This window comes from Anabrus simplex, chromosome 2, assembly GCF_040414725.1.
Source record: "Anabrus simplex isolate iqAnaSimp1 chromosome 2, ASM4041472v1, whole genome shotgun sequence".
NCBI classification, from domain to species: Eukaryota; Metazoa; Arthropoda; class Insecta; order Orthoptera; family Tettigoniidae; genus Anabrus; species Anabrus simplex.
In genome coordinates this window covers 859,175,536-859,195,975 of record NC_090266.1, presented here as the reverse complement: position 1 = coordinate 859,195,975, position 20,440 = coordinate 859,175,536, and the positions used below count along the sequence as shown (strand labels likewise).

Sequence of the window (20,440 nt, the reverse complement as noted above, 5' to 3'; positions counted from 1 at the left end):
CGGAACCCCATCGGTTTGCGTTGGCTATAAGTGGCGCCATTGTGTGAGAAACACAATAGGTCAGCGTTACCTGTACGACATACAATACTTGTGAATAGTACCATCATGTGTGGAACACCGTGAGTCTTCGCTCCTTTTGATTAGTACCCCAACATGGCACATACCATGGTTCTACTTTACTAGCGATAAGTACCATTCTGAGGGGCCTTTCACCTGGATTTTGAACCCCTTTCGACATCAAGCATCCCCAATTCGGGATTGTGCTTTAGAAGTGGTCCCTTGGTCAGTAATGCTATTATTTATGATAGTTTTTTTTTTAGTCGGATCCACTATTTGTTTTAAATTCATGCCCATCCATTCATTTTTCATGACATTTTTTATTTTGGTCAGTGGATGATTTTGAACTTTTACTTTGTCATTTTATTTCGTACCATTAGGGGCCGATGACCTCGATGTTCGCCCCCTTTAAACAACAACAATCATCATCATCATCATCATCTTGACTGGTTTCAGCCTCAATATGTGCGTGTACCCTTTTAGTAAAATATTCTGCAATTAACGCATTTTTTTCATATTTTTGCCACTTGACTGCTTTCTGAAATAATCGATTCAATTGTAAAATCATTTTTTTAATGTACGGTACTTGTTAACATAATTTATTAGTCATAACTCTCCACATCAGCCGGATGTTTCTACAGAACACACAATACACAAAGAAAATTTTAGTTAAAACATTTCATGTCAGCTTAACCATTTTAAGTATTTTATTATTAAGCAAAATCCAGGATCCTGGCTATTTTGATCTTAAGTAGTAGAAATAGCGGCTGAAGATGCCTAAAAAAATAGGTGAAACATGTCCTGCTTATGACATAACAATAATGTAAACATATTTATCTAAATCAATAAAAACATAATGTATTGAAAAGGTGTACTCAAAAAATAAAAAATTATTTTAGAAAGGTATACGGTGCCCAATATGGACCCAACGATGAGATTTATAACTTGTAATAAAACTACAGTACGTATAAATGGCTTTGTCCACCTCCTCGTAGTCTGCTGTCTTCATCTTCTTTCGTTGTGGGCCAAGGGCATCGGCATCATATTCTGCTCTATCTTACTTTTCTGTTTTAGAAAAGTAGATAGTGTTGAATGGCTGATGCCACACTTATTCACTATTTCTCCATTTTTCCTCTTTTCTCCACTTCCCAAACTATTTCCACCTTTTTCTTTTAAGGAAAACTGCTTTCGCTTCTTTCAACCCATCTTGGAGAAAGTTAACTGGCACACTAATACACATGTTGCTTCACGAAAGATACACAATGAATGCGTCATGAGACGAGAATAAACGAAATGCAGTACTGCAGGTAGAGATGTGAAACTGTAACATTCATTGGTTGATTGTACAATTTGTGTTTCTACCCTGCCAATAGCTTTACTTCTTATGTATCGGTTACTTTGAAATCGATGTCCAGCTTGACCAGTCGCGTACATGTATGGAAAATGACTACCTGATACGTATCCTGTAAACCCGAATACTGTAATCACTTCGCGCACCCCAGTATTTTAAGTTATTTTTATTAATAGAAAATTGGCTTTAATTTACTTTTTATGTAAAAGAAATGAATCCTAAATGACGACGTTCAATACCGGTACACCAAAACTGAATAAGATAATCTTCACGTGCTGCTGGGTGTGCAGCAACCCGCTTGTCAGAATTGTGATGTGTTTGCTTATCTTCCCCTGATTTGTAATCAGATAGTTTTGCCTGTGTGTTGTATAGTGTGCACGTCTGGTATTAGCTGTATAGAGACTTTGTGCGAAATACCTAGCGATTAAAACAGGATGAATTTCTGAAAATTTTATTAAACTGGCATTCGTTACAGTGACATTTTACGGTAAACAAGGGAAATCAAACTCCCCGTAGGAATAATAATAGTTCTAGAAATGTTCACACCCCATGATTGCTTCTTCCATGGAGAAAGTTTATGCACACCAACATAACACTTGTAGAAATAGGTGCAGAAATGCTACAGATTTCTCTCCAACAGCCTTGGGAAATCGTCTCCGAGTACTTGGCTTGAGGCTGAACAAATAGTCGTTGGGGAGGAGGCATGGCGTAGAGAAACAAACACACAAACATACACAAAGGCGCAGAAGAATGCACTAGTTGCTAGAAGAAAATTGTAGAATGGTCATAGAGTGGAGAAGCAAGGCAGTCTTGAAGTAAAAATGGGCAGATTATTGTAGAATTCATTGTCGGTGAGTAGTGTTCATTTCATGTTGGATGTGGTGGTGGTGGTGGTGGTGGTGGTGGTCTGTGGCTAGGACACAGGCTATCAGTTCGCTACGTTGCATATGTTCCAAGCTCCATAGACCACAGGTAGGGTAAAGTGTGTCCCATTGGAACGATAACAACATACGATGGCAGATAAGTGTGTAACTGCACGAAATCCCCTCCTTTCACACAGTTAACAACACCAAGCTTATTCACTGCCTCATGATGTATTTCCAGCAACAAGTATGTGGATATGTTACACATGTATGAATAAGTTAGACAGAATGCATACCAGGAACAGCACTTGTATCAAGGACACTATCTGGATAGACAACAACCGATAGGCATAACATTTCAGAGTGTGTAAAGACGTCTACGGGATACTGTGCCCCAGGAAAGGATATGGCCTGTTCAAGATCACCCCGTGACGTCTGCTCACAGTGAAGAGGTTGTGTTTGACGCTATATGGCATAACCCTCATACTAGCTTGTGGACCATTGCACAGGAGACGAACATCAGCCAGCCGTTTGTTATGCGGATAATGCATACCCACCAGTTTCATCCATACCATCTACACTTATACCAGAAACTCCATGGTCATGATTTCGAAGCCCGAGTGGCATTCCGTCATTGGACCCTACGACATGTGGACACTGATTCTGATTTTCTAGCAACCATCTTACTTATGGACGAAGCACAGTTCCACAACTATGGAACCGTTAATCACCATAATATGCATTAGTGGGGTGTGGATAATCGCAATTGGTTACAACAGGCAGCTTAGGTATAGTCGGGCATGAACGTATGGTGTGGCATCGTGGGTGATCACCTTATCAGTCCCCATTTCTTTGAGGGCCATCTTACACGAGAACGCTATCTGTGGTTTCTCCCAGATGGCTTACCACCGTTCTTGGAACACGTGCTATTCTTTGGCTGCTGCAGGATGCGGTTTGAATATCATGGAGATCCACCACACTCGGCGGTGGTCGTCCGGAACCATCTCCATGCGTCGTATCCTCATAAATGTATAGGAACAGAAGGACCTGCCCCTTGGCCCACTAGATCGCCTGATCTTATGCCCCCTGAATTATTTTCCTGTGGGTCCATGTAAAACAACTGGTGTAAGTACAGGAGCCAGGCAGTCCTGTTCATATTAGCATGCTGATCCATTTTGCCAGAGATGTTGCATCATGCCAGGCGGTCCTTACAACATCGCGTGTGGCTCTGTATCGACCGCAAAGGTTAGTTCGAGCAGGTGCTACGGTGCGTTAAACGACGTGGATAACTGAAATCCTGTTGCATATTTCTAGTCTCTTCCAACCCAGCTCTATACCGTATGCCACCATACCAGTGGCCTTTTTCAGGGCCAAATAAACAAATCAGTCTGTGAAAACTATTAAGTAAGCAAACTTGCCACATCCCAGGCAACTGGCTGTTGTGAAAAAAAGAAAACACTTGCGTGGGATTCGATCCTTATACCTCCTAACCCTCTAGCAGTATCCCCTATCACATATCCCACCACGCTCTTGCCATATGAGCTACTGCGTGGCTTTGCATGCAGCACGCAGTTCCCAGCCTATAAAATACCTGCTCCTGATCTGTGTGTGTACCTCCTGTTGTTAAAGTATGTGGTCTTCACATATGTGCTAGTTTTACGGGTTAATTCTAGGTACTCGTAATGAATGAATAGTGATGCTTACGATTCCTGCGGTCTTCTGGCCCATAAACACTCATCTTGTTATATCACCCCGATTTAGATAGAGGGGCCGGTGTATTTCAGAATTGTAACAACAGTGGTGGGATGCTTAAAACTAAATCGCAAGGGGCTGGTGAGCCTCCCGCGAGATGCCTAAAATTATTTTGCCTTTATTTGTATTCATGGATAGTTAAAATACTCCATTATGCTTTATTTAAATAAAAGATGTACATAAAATTCCTTCACCTTAACAGTGGAGACTACCGAGCGAATTGGTCATGCGGTTAGGGGCGCGCAGCTGTGAGCTTGCATTTGGGAGATAGTGGGTTAGAACCCCTCTGTCGGCAGTCCTGAAGATGATTTTCCATGGTTTCCCATTTTCACACCAGGCAAATGTTGGGGCTGTACCTTAATTAAGCCCACAGCTGCTTCCTTCCCACTCCTAGCCCTTTCCTATCCCATCATCACCATAAGACCTATCTGTGTTGGTGCGATATAAAGCAAATTGTAAATTAAATAAATAAATAAATAAATAAGCAGAGATTAAATTCAGATTGCTCTCTTTTTAGTAATACTGAGGAAGATAGCACATTAACTCTTTCCGCGGGTTGCGTAGTAAAGCGTATTGGAGTCGCACATTGTCTCCCGCGGGTGCATAGTAGAGCATACTCGACTTTCAAACCGAATTCCTCTGCCATCTGTCTGCTAAACATATAACTTATGGGGACCAGTGAATTCCCTACGCTTCCTAGATACAAATGACATGCATGTAATGCTAAATAAAAGTGATATTTATACGTTTTCTTAGATAGAACAACAGCTGACTGAATGTAAACACATTGCAGCAACATGGATGCACATAAACAGTTGAGTGAAGAGGATATTTGTTACAAATTACCGTATACTCCCAAATACCACCCGCCACCGAATGACTCGCACCCAAAATTTGAGGCGGCAAAATACGGGGGGGGGGGAAAAATTAAGAATCAAATTACTTACCTATTTAATTTTCTTCAAATATATCAGAAATATAAATTCAAACAGCTTACAGTGAATAAAATCATAACAAATTGGTAAATAAAATCGGTCCAATACTCAGATCATTGACAATTTACCGTCATCTGAAGTTTCACCATTGGAACTTTCATCGCTGGCATCTTTCCACAAATAGTCGTCCTCACTACCATCCACTGAATTTGAAATTCGATATTTCTTAAAGCTTTTGGACACTAGATCGTTGGGAATGCACGCCCATGCGGTCTTGATCCAGCTGCATATTAGTCCCACTTCAGGCCTCATCACTCATCTGGTTGGTGTTAACGCGTGATCACCATCAGACATCCATTTGTTGTACAACTGTTTCATTGCAGTTTTGAAAGGCCGGTTCACGCACGCATCCAACGGCTGTAGAATAGAAGCGAGTCCGGGAATTACCGCAGGATCCATTTTTCCTTTCCTCATCATATCTTTTACGGCGTCAGTTGTATGTCCTTGGTAACTGTCCAACACAAGCATGTTTCATTTTTGTAACAAAGCTCCCGGGCGACGTTGCCAAACGCACTTCACCCAGTCCTCAACTAACACACTGTCCATCCACTAGGGCTGGACCAGGCAAACCCGTTTAAGGGACACAAAGGGTCTTCACAGACCTACGTGTGGAGCCCTGCGAAGGCAGGGTTCACCCATTCCTATCTTATCTATCTATCTATCTATCTATCTATCTACCTACCTACCTATCCAGCCGGACTCGTGTGTTCTAACAATAACACCGGACTGCAAGTTTCCTTTCGGAAGCGTTTTCCTTTTCAGAACCACATATGGAGGGAGTTTGGTTCCACCCGTTAATACGCACAACATTACCGTACATCGTTGCTTTTCATTACCACCTGTTCTGTTAGAATCCTTCGTATCCACTGTATTTTCCAACAGCATTTCAAAATAGACAGGTGTCTGGTCAGCATTCCCAATTTGCGACAGCAAATAAGAATTTTGCTTCCTCAAATGAATAATGTGACACTGAAAGGCCATTAATTTTTCTTCATACGCCCCAGGGAGACCTTGTGAAATAGACGTACGTCTCGGAATGCACAATCCCTTTCTCCGATAAAAGTTTCGGATCCATCCGTGGCTTGCAGTAAAACCCTGTGTTTTGAGTTCTTTTGAGATCTCTAGTGCTTTCAGTTGATACATTTCACTAGAAACACCATATCCTAACTCACATTTTTGTATCACAAATTTGTGGAGTCGTTCTTCAATTTTCAGAAACACTGCACTCCGCCTGAGGAACGCTCTGCGATCGCCGTTACTTTTCAGAAGTTTTTTCTTCTTCCGCCAATCACGAATACACGATTCATCAATATCGTACTTTCTGCCAACGGCACGATTTCCGTATATTTCTGCTTCACTTACAACTTTAAGTTTCTCACACACAGTAAATGACCGCAGACGCCGTTTTGAATCCATCGCTTACTATCGAGATAGCACTTTCACGGGGCAAATATGAAACTCGAATGTGAGCGAAGTAGACTTCTGTAACCAACAGTCTCGACTCTCGCAAAGTACGATATCCCGCGAGATCAGCTATTCGCGCACCCAGCATGCCAGCAACACTTGTGAAACAAATGACGATTGAGCATCTGCAGCAGCGGCTTTCATATTTACCCATATTCTTTGATTTACCATATTTCATTACCTTACATTTTGCGTTTACATGCCACTGTAACAGTATTGAGAAAAAATCAATCTTGTTTTCTAGAACGCAAGTAAAACGCAATAAGACCTGAATGCCCATTTACATGTGGTATATTGAGTTCAGTAACCATTTTCAAATCTATTTCAATACTGCATGTAAACATATTAATTTTTTACGAGAATGAACGGCTTGAATGTGACCCGCATCCAAGATTTAAAACCAATATTTTGGGGGGAAAATTACGGGTGTATTCGGGATTATACGGTAGATGAATATGTTGACGAATGCAATGATAGTGAGTTTGAAGTCGTAGGTATGATAATAAAAATGGTGTGGGAAGCAGTTGGACAGAATATGAAGCTGAGGAAAATCACAATACGGTATATTGCACAGGACAGGAAATAGAGGAAATGCCCATCAGGTATCGTCCCCTGTTTAAATATTAGGCCTCCTTGGACAAATAATAATTATCGGTTTTGATCCTCCATTTAAATCTGTTTGGGCTATGAGCCTCTATGTAATTACTGTACATAATATTCAAACTAATATCAATTTATCTCACTGAAAATTGTTTGTAATTTGTATGTCTGAGAGGCAGTATCATTTGCTATCTAAATATCTTCATCCGGCAGATTCCTAAAATGAAATAAACGGGGGGAGTCAGGGTGAAGTCCTTTGTTCTCTGCATTACGAAGAAAATAAGAGCCCGATCAGTTTGAGCAATTCAGACTGACTAAGAACAAGCAATTTAGCATTAACTTGCACCATGTTGGATGCTTCTTGATGTATCATTCTGAACTGGAGGGTTCCTGCATGTAATCAGGTGATCTCATTCTATCATTTCAGAATAAGTATAGTGTATTTTCCCTTGTTTCAAAATTTGAAACAGATATCTTAAGTGGTTTTTACAGAGTAAGTTATTTAGTGAAGGTGTTCCACAACTATACTTGATAAGCAAATTATTACTGTAGCTTTCCCCAGACAGTGAGTCAAAGATAGTCCATGGGAAAGGGTTAAATGGTAATACGTATTTTAGTTGACAGAACTGTTTTGAGTATATTGAATTTTGTAAAAGAAATTTAGCAGTTAGCATAAATCTCTGTTCCTTTTGTCTACATAACTTTTATATACATTCTCTAAAAGAAAAAAAAGAAAAAAAATTTGAGCGCATGATATTGTATAAGTTTCTTGCAGGTACATTTATCTCAGAAATAATTGAATCTATAGATATGTTTGTTGTTGGTATCCACTTGGTTTGTATCTATCTACAAGGGAAGTGAACTTCATTTTGATGATAATTAAAATTTTCTGATAATATTAAACTTGACAAATATTCAGTATAATTAGCTTATTCTTTTTTGAGTGACTGTACATATCTAATCCGGTTTATCCATCAAATGAGAAAGTTTTTACCTAACTAATCCTGCTTGCATTTTAATGACTCATTTTCAGGTTTCCGTGGATCCTAATTATCATCCAAAGATCATAGGACGCAAGGGAGCTGTAATTTCCAAGATCCGTGCTGACCATGATGTCCAAATTAATTTTCCAAAGAAAGGTGATCCAGAGGAACACATAATTACCATCACGGGATACGAAGATGATGTTCATGCTGCCAAAGAGGCTATCATGAAAATAGTCAGAGATTTGGTAATATGAATTTTCATATTATAGATTATAAACTTCATGGTCCTGATCCGTATTGAATTGTAAGTACAATATAATTATTAAATTAATGTAGTAATGGTCCACCTTTCAATACTATAATATGTGATATTCTAAGTTACATTAATTGATTAGGGACTAGTTTTGGGCGGGGCTGGCCATCTTCAGCCTTAATGTAAAACATCTAATAACTAAACAAATGTACATGCACACAATTGACATAAAACAAATGAAACAAATATACAAATTGTCATTAAAAATTGGGATGAAATTATGATTAAATTTGAAAATAAACTAGGTTCTAACTTCTTGAGTATGCTCATCATTGAGAGTATTTCAAGTATTAATTTATATACACAGAACATCTAATCATTAATAATTCAATAGTAAATGGGAACTGTAAAAGTTGATCCCATAGTTCATCACCAAATCTGAGTGGTGTTAGTCATATGCAAGCCATTGGACACCGCTGTAAATAACCATTAGCTGCCGGAGAACTGTTAGATGTTGTTTCATCATCAATCAAGGTAATAAAATGAGATGCTCTCGTGGTGCTTGTTAAATCATTCTGAAATTAACACAGATACATTGTGTCTGGTATAAAATTTGCAATTCATTGTGGTGCCCATGAAGTTAACCTGAACAAATTAGATAAAATTAAATTAATGAATTGAATGAGAGAATGTGTTAGTTGGATGGCATAGGTTATATGAGACTTACCTCTCAATACAGATTGAGGTGTGTGGCCTATCGTTGTGTGTGCTTCAGACTAACTGTTGTGAGATTCAAATGAAAAGGAAGGAGAGGGAAGGGGGAAGGTCCTGAAAGAGATGGGGGGAAGGGAAGGGGGAATTAAGGCGGGGCTGAAGGATGTGGGAATGGCTGTTGAGGAAAGATGCTGTGAATATTATGAAAAACTGAATTATGACTTGTTAGTTTGACGTTACTGAAAATGGGGATTAGAAGGTCTAAAAGGATATTTAGCTTTTCTGAAATTTCATTAAGATTATGATTTGGGTTGAAATATTGATTTAAATGTATGAAACAGCTTTTGGTAATGTTAAGGAGGGGTCCTTTGTTGATGATTTTGAAAATTTCCATATCTTGTTTTATGCCTGTGAATTTGTGATTATAGTCATGCATATGCTGTCCTACAGCTGAAAATTTATTGTATTTTAGGGCATTGACGTGTTCCGAGTACCTTATATTAAAAATTCTCCTGGTCTGTCTGACGTAAGAAGAATTACAACTGTTGCATATAATCCTGTATACTCCTGATTTTGAATAACTATTGAACTTGTTTATGGATGTGGCATTATGTAAGACTTGTGCGTTTCTATTGTTTGTTTTGAAAGCTACTTTTACATCGTTCTTTTCAAAGATGTTGGTGACTTGGTAGATTTGTTTGTTGAAGGTAAAGATAGAAAGAGAGGAGTTGTTTTTCTTAGCTTTTTTTCAAGGTGGTAGAAGGGCGGTATTTATATTTGTTGGATTATTTTTTCTATAAAGAAACTGTTGTATCCATTGGATTTAGCTATATTACGAATAGTGTTCAACTCACTTTTGAGGTCTCACTTAGACATTGGAACACTGGAGGCTTGGTATACCATGCTGTCGTTTGCTGCTTGTTTGTGAATTTGGGGGTGTGAAGAATCTTGACGGATTGTGGTGACTGTTTGGGTGGGTTTTCTGAAAATCTTATGTCTTAAGTAGCTTGGGTGTCGGATAATAGTTGGGTCTAAAAAATTTATTTTCTGTTCAGTTTCGAATTCAAGTGTGAATTTTATATGTGGGTCAATGTTATTTAGATTAATGAGAGTGGTAGCTGGGTTTGTAACGCTCTCATCCATGATTACTATTGTGTCATATACAAATCTTTCCCAGAAAAGGATGTTGTTAAAGTTATTATTATTATTATTATTATTATTATTATTATTATTATTATTATTATTATTAGTTTTGGTGTGTTCCAAAAAATCCAAGTAAATATTTGTTTCATTTGTTTTATAGCAATTGTGTGCATGTACATTTGTTTAGTTATTGGATGTTTTACATTAAGGCTGTAGATGGCCAGACCCGGCCAAAACTAGCCCCTAATTAATTAATTAATGTAATTCAGAATATTACGTATTATAGTATTGAAAGTTGGACCATTACTACATTAATTTAATTATATTGTAATATGAATTTGCTAATATAGAACACACCTGCTATAAAGCTCTCGTATATATTCTGACCCAAATTAGGAATAAGTTATGGAAAAGCCTCTTCTTTTCCATGTCGATTTACCTTAAATTTATTTGGCCTGAAAATTAATTCATGTGTGTGAGAGAGTTGAATTGGTCTTGTGATAGTCATGTTTTTAAAATCAAGATGCCATTTCATGTTAAATAATTCATGTTTTCCTCACATATATATTTGGACTCTTACATTCATTCCCCTTTATATTTTTTAAATTAATGTGTTACATTGAGTTGAGTCTTCAAGTCAGAAATAGTAGACAGCTTTCATTCATTATCAAATCCCTTACTATCTGTTGAGGTTACTTAATAGCATGAGTTGTGGGGTTTTTTATTTACAGGAATAGCAGTATATGATTAGGTCTGACTGGCCCAGATATTAACTTCAGCCTCCCTCTGACACTGTATTGAGTGTAATGAAATTTTATTGCAGTGCAGTGCTAAATACACCTGCTGGCATGAAAAACACAACACTTTGATCCCTTTTAAAGCACTGAGATTTATTTTAAATTCCAGTCATCTTTATGACACTATTCTACTATCTATGATAAAATATTATGGTACAGACTACTTTTGGTGTCTTAACAATGATAAAGAATTATTTGTTATAAACAGGGCCAGGATTTTGACAACCAGAAAATTTAAAAAATGATCTACATAATGACGGCAAAAATCCAGTAAAATCCGAAAACTTTTAAAAATGACATAAATTTTACAGTCAGTTTACTACGAATTGGTATAGCCTATATTTATGCTATAGACAAGAACTGTTGCTCACATCTCGCGACGTGGGGTGAACATATGCACAAATTTGTTTAGATTTTTATACAATATTTCCCTGTTTCCAGCTATTATTCTGCGATGTATCTCCTCACTTATTCTATTATTATTTGTCAACATGGTTCCCAAATACTCAAAACTTCGTACATTCTCAAAATTATGGCCGTTTATTGTCAGATTATCTTGACTTCTTCTGCCCTCTATAACAGTCACAAGCATATACTTAGATTTACTGTCATTCACCTCCAATCCCATCCGTTTTCCTGCTTCCTCCATTTCAAGAAACATTTCCTTCAAATATCTATCATTCCTGGCCATTAACACTACATCATCTGCATATGCACAAATTTGTTTAGATTTATATACAATATTTCCTGTATCCATTATTTTTTCAAGGACTTGGTTAATTGCCAGATTAAACAAAGTAGCTGAGAGTGCGTCACCTTGTCTGACTCCTGTATTAAGAGCAAACTCATTTCCAATTCTTCCATCCACCATCACCTTTGCCCTTACTTCTAAAGTGATTCTGAACATCCTAATCAGTTTCTGTGGTATTCCTATTGTCTCCATGTATTCATATAGCTTATCCTTGTACATACTGTCAAATGCTTGTCTAAAATCTACAAACAACATATGTAGATCTATATTATGCTGATAGCATTTTTCCATCGTTTGACATACCACAAATATTTGATCTACTGTGCTCCTATTTTGCCTGAAGCCATACTGTACTTCATCCAATCTTTCTTCAGCATATGGAGTCAGATATTGTAATAGGATATTTGAAAATACTTTATAGATGATATTCAGTAGTGTGATTCCCCTATAAGTAGTGCATTCATACTTATTTCCCTTCTTATATATTGGGAAAATTATTCTTGTATTCCACTCATCAGGTAACTGTTCTTCCTCCCAAATCTTAATAATCAGTTCATGTATCTCTCCTAGCATTTCTTTGCTACTATTTTTAATCAGTTCACTTGTTATTCCGTCTTCTCCTGCTGCTTTATGGTTATTTAATTTTGCAATAGCATTTTCTACATCTTTCAATGTGGGGGCATTTATCCATTGTTCTGGTCCATTCTGCTCCATATGCCGTTCACTTTCTTCCACATCTTCTCTTTCCTTGTTAAGGTGCTCTCGGAAATATTCGGTCCATCTTTCACTTATTTCCTCTTCATTCTGTAATAGCTTACCTTCTTTATTCTTACAGCCATTCAATCTTGGATTATACCCTTTCCTGAAATAATTAATTTCATTATAGAATTCCTTTGTCCTCTTCTGTAACCTTTGTGTCTCTATACTCTCTAGTTTCTTCTTAATCATCTCTCTTTTCTTCTTCTTACAGATGTTATTAGCTTCACATCTGCATTTCTCATAATTTTCCCTATTTGACCTTGTATCTCTCTGTAACATTTTTGCCCTTGCTGCATTCTTCTTTCCAATCGCTTCCTCACACTCCATATCGAACCAAATATTTCTTTTCTTTTTGGCTATACCCAGTGTTTCTTGTGCCGCATTTTGTATGCACTTTTGAACTTTTGCCCACCTTTCCTCTATTCCAGAAACTTGTCCAATCGTCTGTAAAGTATTATTCATTTTTGACTGGAATTCTTGTTTTCCTTCTGGTTGTTGTAGTTTTTCCAAATTCCATTTCTTTCTTTCCGTAGGTTGTCTCCTCTGTCCTATTGCCAATTTTTGCCTCACTATTGCTTTTACTAAATAATGATCAGAATTACAGTTTGGCCCTCTGCATGTCCTTATGTCAATAATTGATGCTGCATGCCTCGTTGTCACTAGTACATGATCTATTTGATTTACCACATTGTTTCCTGGCATCTTCCACGTTCCTTTATGTATTTTCTTATGATCAAAGCAGGTGCTTTTAATTATAAGACCACTCGTAGTTGCAAACTGTCCCAAGTAAAAACCATTCTCATTTGATTCATCATGTAGGTATATTTCCCGGCTATTGGTCTCATACACTCTTCCGTTCCCACTTTGGCATTAAAATCTCCTAAAATAATAGTCATGTCATATCTTGGTCCCTCTTCAACGGTTTGTACTAACTCATCATAAAATTGTTCCTTCCTTTCCTCATCTGCATCTTCGATTGGTGCATGTGCTGATATAACAGTTATGTTCCTAAACTTCCCCTTAATCCGAAGCTTACATATTCTATCTGAGATCGGTTCAAATCCTATTACACTCTTCTTCAATTTCCCATGTACTATAAATCCCGTGCAGAACTGTCCTGTTCTTTCTTCTGGCCCACTGTAATAGAGGTTATAATCTTTCTTTTCAATACATCCTTGCCCTTTCCATCTTATTTCCTGAATCGCTGCTAAGTCGTATCCAAATCTTTTTGTTTCATTTACAATTTCTTGCATTTTTCCCAGTTTCAACATTGTTCTTACATTCCATGTCGCCATGTTTATATCCGCTTTCCTTACTCGTGTCCTTTTCCTAAGCTTTTGTCGTCTTCGATTTCCATCCGGTTTTCTCGTAGAAGTCTTCTGAACAATGCTTTTTTTACAAGGTGAGGCCGTTAACCCCACGCTCAACCCTATCCACTGGCTGGGGACATTGATTTTGGAGCATCCTACTCCTAGACAGGTTGTCTTCACCACGAATAAGGAGTCCCGTCTACCCCGTCTTACGTCCTCAACTAATTAACCCCAGTGAGGATGGGTTGCCTCATCCGCCTTGTCCACCATTCCGAAGGTCTCCTTCTCTGCTGGATCCGCCGTTAAGGTCTTCACCCGTAACCCTGGGCAAGGGTTCCACGTTATACCCCGTGGGACTGGGTCCCCACCTGAACTTACCCATCCTTTTACACCGGCCTACTGGAGTAGAGGATGCCCACCCCCGCAACGTGGATGCGCCAGGCAGGAGTTACCCAAGTGGAGAATAGGGAAGGTGGCCCTATCTCCCTTGAGTCGGGTTAATGGTTGTGTATGGTACCACAACCAAAGGCACCGGCCCCTAGAAGTATTCTTATTCACAAGAATTAAAACAGAGGCACTGTAAAACTCAAATTTGCCACCATTTTCTGTGTTGCTATTGGCTGGCTAGGGCTGCCAGCTTCGTTTGAAAATGAGAAAATATCGCAGTTTAAAATATTCATGGCATGCGCCGGGTACGTTTTAATTAGTCACAGGGTTATTAATTGTGCCGTACCTTGTGATGTGTGTGGGGTGCTAGAGACCTGTTGACCACTTTGTTGACCCCTGCCCAGTTGTCTTGTTACAAGCCAGAAAAATAATCTTTTCACTAGCGTGGTCTTGAAACTAATTACGAAGTTGGCAGCATTGATTAGCTTGCTGTGACATCGTCCGAGGCGCGCCATGTTGAATTTCAAATCTGTGACATCATCCGAGCCGCGCCATGTGGGATCTCTGACCTATCCTTCGCGAAGGGTCTACGGAATCTTTACCAAAATACAGGTTATCGGCATAATATCCACGTATATCATTAATTTGCAATAAGAGGACTGACCTTGGAGGTTTTCCAATTACTACGAGATGTTAGGAAAAGTGAAACGAAACGGCGTAAAAATCGCGCTTTTTATTTTCATTGCGTATATCATGATTGCAATATTTTGATACCATTATATATAATATAAGCATATCTGGCTCCATGGCTGAATGGTTAGTATGTCTTGGCCTTCAGTTCAAGGGGTCACGATCGGGTCGGGGATTTTAACTTTCATTAGTTAATTCTGACAGTTTGGGGGCTGTGTGTGCGCACCGTCTTACGCATTAGGATTCATCTTAGGTAAAGCCGAATTTTCATAAGCGCGTAGATCACCTATCACGCGACAACTTGAAAGATCTGCACCCAGCTTCGGAGGACACACACCATCATTATTATTATTATTATTATTATATTCACATGAAAAATGCCCAAATACAGTACTCGTATTTTATTATTTTGATTTATTGTTATTATTTATTATTATTTTATGTCACCCGCATTTATCGTTTTTCTGCATCCATCGTCATTTTCCCCCTCCCCCTTGAAAAACGATGCATCGAGGTTGTACTGTATTGTGCAAGGTTGATTAGGAAGGAAATGTGAGGCAGGACCCCAGGTTGCTCTATGTTCAAGGACTCAATGGCCCTAAGTCCGTCTGCATGAGGAAAGTTGGTGTAAAGTGAAGCGACATAAATAGAAGGCAGTCTGCTAGGAGGGGTTTGGGAAGAGTGCAAGATGTCAAGAAAATGACTGGTGTCATGAATGTAAGAGTCAAAGAAAAGTATGAAGGGTTGAAGAAGCTGGTCAAGCAATGCTGAAATGGGTTCTGTGGAAGAACTTTGGCTGGAAACAATGACGTGTCCTGGATTGTTGGCCGTGTGTATCTTGGGAAGTATGTGGAACTTATAAGTACAGAGCTGGTTTGGGATGAGGAGACTGATAGAGGTTTCAGATGGACCCTCGTGTGGTCCACAGAGTTTGATGCAACTGGCTTAGTTCAGAGTTTAATCTTGTGTGGGGTCTTGGTGAGAGGGACGTATGAGGTCATAATCTTGGAAATTCTTGACACCTGTTGTTGATCCTTTATCGGCGTGAAGAATGATGATGTATGGGTTATCTCCTAGTCCACTCAGAGCGTGGAGTTAGTGTTTTTGTTGGGTAGGAAGAAAGACTAGGAATTTGGGCTAAGATAGACTGGTTAGGAGAAAATTATATGCTATTTGAAGGGGATGGTCAGGTGGTAGGGTTTGAGGTTCAATACTAGATGGGCTCTTGAAGCAAGTTACGAAAGGCTCGATATCATCAGGAGATGAATAACTGTCTTTGTATTGAAAGCAGTGGCAGAGTTCCATGCGAAAGAGTGGGCATCGGCTAGAATTTGAAGTGGGGAAGATTTCTTAGAGGGGCAGAAGAGGCAGAAAGTAAGTCCCCTGGACAGGACCAATGTTTCATGATCGGTGAAAGTGTGAGATGAGAGATTCAGAACAGTATGGGTTGTAGAATCAGTCCAGGTTTCTGTTGAGGGTTTTTCGAGTGGCCATTGTGGAAAATGTTTGGGAAGACTGGGAATTAGTGTGGTTGGCTTAGGTAGGGTGAAGAGATCTGCCGAGATGGAGCGGGGCTTAACAGAGGGGTGTCTGTTGGCTGATAAACAGTTAGTGCGGGAGAGGGATACCTGCTTTAAGAGCGTTCCTACAAAAGTGTAGTTCGTTCATGGAGATGTTGCATAGTTTGATGGAAAAGATCATGGTTTGTCTTGAGGATGATTGTGGAAATGGGTGCTGTGTTTTCAACTGAGATGAGGAGTGAAATTCTGATTAATGAGGGAAGATGAGCGAGGTGGTGGTGCATTCAGGCGGTCTCTTTTGAGAGGCTGAGTTTGGTGAGGTTTATGGAAGTCGTAGCAGAAAGCGAGAGTGGGTTGTCATATGGCAGGCGGGGAAGCAGAAAGAGGAAATTTAAAAATTAGTCCTCAAGGATAAAGTCCAAGAGACAGGAATTCAGAAAGAGAATGTGATATTATGGTTTTGAGAGTTGGAAAGCATGGTGGGTTATCTGTTATGGGTAGAATTTGAAAGTCATGCTGGCATGGGGTTACAGGAAATTGACTGGATAAAGATCAGTGTGTAGGAAGGAACAGCAAAAGACAGAAGCGCAATAGGAGGATTTGAAATGTAAAGTAGTCAGGGATGACGTCCAATAAGTGAAGATGGGATAAGCAGTGGAAGCGAAAGTGTGAACGTAAAGAAAAAAAACTCTGGAAGAGAATTGATAAAGAAAAGTGGTGTTCGCCAACATGAAGAAGTTGGAGGAAGTAAGACTGGAGGAGATACGAGAGGCTCGAGGTGTGCTGGAGAGTAAGAAAATGCTTACAGATAAGAGAAAGCGAGAGTGGGTTGTCATATGGCAGGCGGGGAAGCAGAAAGAGGAAATGTAAAAATTAGTCCTCAAGGATAAAGGCCAAGAGACAGGAATTCAGAAAGAGAATAAGCAGTTATGAATGAATGCCCTGCAGAAGTGGCGTATGAAATGGGCGGGAATGAGTGGTGAGATACGAAAAACAGAATTGTGGGTGTGGAAATAGTGGTGCAAGACAGGGAAGTAATGAAAATTGTGACCGTGAAGTGTCGTAGGTACGACATCATAATTGGTGTAAAACCTTCAATTATTATGTTTAATATATTTTAATTATAGTTTATAGAAGGCTAAATTATATTTTATTAAATGTTAAATATGATTAATATACGATTTCCCTGTAAATATGTAGTATAAAATTGTATAACCTCAAATGCGTATTGTGTATTGTTTAACCTCAAAATCTAGAGTCGAAAGCAGTAGAAAATTCCATAATGTTCATATGTTAGACTTATTGTACTATAATTTGGTATATATGAAGGGTTCTGGAAACTTACTGTTAGGTTTTATTATCCAGATACATGTAGAGACATTACGAATGTTGTAGATATTTCCATGTTCATTTTTAAATATTGAAGGAACTTTCGAGTACCCATTCGACTAGCTGGTCGATCGATGTTTCGAGTGTGTTTCATTAGAGTGTTGTAAGAACTCTTCCAGAAGTCGATCATTCTAGATGGTTGATCGAATGGTATAAATACCGAGCTGTCAAGTCAGTGAGACAGTCTGAGTATTGGGCTCAAGTGAGTGAGGCGGTGAATTCAAGAGAGAGTATGTTATAGTGCGTGCGTCAGTGTTGTTGATATCTGTACTGGTCAGAATCGACTTCAGGGTACTCCGCTATTGAGTGTTGTATATAGTATAATTTGCTAGTGTGTATAATTGTGTGTTGTGACGTACAGTGTGAATAAAGTAATTTATACAAGTTAGTGAACGTGTTCTCGTGTGATATTTATTTATGTCAAATAAAATCGCTACGTAGAACGATCAGAAGTAAAGAATAGTATGTAGAGATGGGATAAATGGTTACTTTCCAGTATCATGTTCCTGTGTATCCGTTACACTGTAGTATTAGGATATAAAAGTAACATAATACAAGTTGCAGGTCAGCTTTTCGGAGGAACAGTAGTTTACCCCCCGTTGCCTCTTGCAGCCCCTCGCAAATAGCAACTCTCTTTCTTCACTCTCACTGTCCTTTTCACCAGCTCGCCACTCCTCATTCTTAACTATTCCTATAAAATGTATACAATGACCCATTTACACTCCAAGAACTAATACAGTAGTCTTTGAATCGTGTTTTTCTTCCTTTCATTGTGTGAGGTTATGTTTGCCATTGTTTTATCCAAGTGCATTATTTATATAATGTAAATGCACCTTGTTGGATACATTTCTGAAATAGTGTTTTCCATGGCATTTGAAAAATTTAAACTGAGAATCAAGGTGATTGCATGCATTAATGTGTCTTAGAAGTGCCATGGTGGGAAATCGTACAAGTATAGTCACTGTACGGTTGTCATGTGGACGGAAGCGAGACTTTCTCCCCTCATCATAGGAAAGTTTGATGAGCCGCAATGTTTTAAGGGCATCGGGTACTTTCTGTGCTAGCACAAGGCATCTAAAATGCATTCAGTACAGTGAGTGATCTAATGAATAAAGCACTTGCACAGGGGAGCCAGTATAGATTTCTCCTCGTATTTGAATCATGTTTTCTTTCTTTTCATTTCATTGCATGAGGTTATGTTTGCTGGTGAGTTATCCAAGTGCATTATTTGAATACTGTAAATGCACCTCGTAGGATACATTTTGGAAATAGCTTTTTACTATGGCCTTTGGGAGGTTTAAACTGTGAATCAAGGCTAATTGCATGCTGTTGTAATGCCGCAAGGGTTGGCATTTCCGAATTATGTGTTGGCGGTTAATTTGAAATCACGTAATTCGAAGTCCGGTTTTTGCATCCCAACTACTTTGAATTAACGAGGTTTTACTGTACTTTGAAACCTTCATTTATAAAATGCGTTGTAACTGCTAGGTAGCTCTGTGTGCTCCTAGATGTCCAAGGATCTGTAGTTAAACATACGTGTAATGGGACCTGACATTGCAAACTACCGTATTTGCTCGCGCATTAGACCCCTTTTTTCCCCCCACTTTTACAGCCAAAAATAGTAAAGGGGAGTCCAATATTCGATAACCTCAAAATTTTGTGCAGCGAACACATGACTTCTAAGCTATAAATTGTACGTGTAAACATTCTCTACTATTATTTAACAAACTTAGAATGTGTTGTTGTTGTTGTTGTTGTTTGAGTCATCAGTCCATAGACTGGTTTGATGCAGCACTCCAAGCCACCCTATCCTGTGCTAACCTTTTAATTTCTACATAACTATTGCATCCTACATCTGCTCTAATCTGCTTGTCATATTCATACCTTGTCTACCCCTACCGTTCTTACCACCTACACTTCCTTCAAAAACCAACTGAACAAGTCCTGGGTGTCTTAAGATGTGTCCTATCATTCTATCTCTTCTTCTCGTCAAATTTAGTCAAATCGATCTCCTCTCACCAATTCGATTCAGTATCTCTTCATTCGGGATTCGATCTATCCATCTCACCTTCAGCATTCTTCTGTAACACCACATTTCAAAAGCTTCTATTCTCTTTCTTTCTGAGCTAGTTATCGTCCATGTTTCACTTCCATACAGTGCCATGCTCCACACGAAAGTCTTCAAAAACATCTTTCTAATTCCGATATCAATGTTTGAAGTGAGCAAATTTCTTTTCTTAAGAAAGCTCTTCCTTGCTTGTGCTAGTCTGCATTTTATGTCCTCCTTACTTCTGCCATCGTTAGTTATTTTACTACCCAAGTAACAATATTCATCTACTTCCTTTAAGACTTCATTTCCTAATCTAATATTTCCTGCATCACCTGCCTTCGTTCGACTGCACTCCATTACTTTTGTTTTGGACTTATTTATTTTCATCTTGTACTCCTTACCCAAGACTTCATCCATACCATTCAGCAACTTCTCGAGATCTTCTGCAGTCTCAGATAAAATAACAATATCATCGGCAAATCTCAAGGTTTTGATTTCCTCTCCTTGGACTGTGGTTCCCTTTCCAAATTTCTTTTTGATTTCCTTTACTGCCTGTTCTATGTAAACATTGAAAAGGAGAGGGGACAAACTGCAGCCTTGCCTAACTCC

At 38.8% G+C, this 20,440-nt stretch overlaps 1 protein-coding gene across 3 annotated transcripts in view; it reads left to right on the top strand.

Moving 5' to 3' along the window:
* The window catches only part of Dp1 (satellite-binding protein 1 Dp1), a 344,304-nt gene that overhangs the window by 264,966 nt on the left and 58,898 nt on the right, over window positions 1-20,440 (top strand). For all 3 annotated transcript variants that reach the window (XM_068226305.1, XM_067141586.2, XM_068226304.1), the window contains exon 19: window positions 8,116-8,313. In XM_068226305.1, the coding sequence (XP_068082406.1) occupies window positions 8,116-8,313 (198 nt within the window). The remainder of the gene's footprint in view (window positions 1-8,115; window positions 8,314-20,440) is intronic.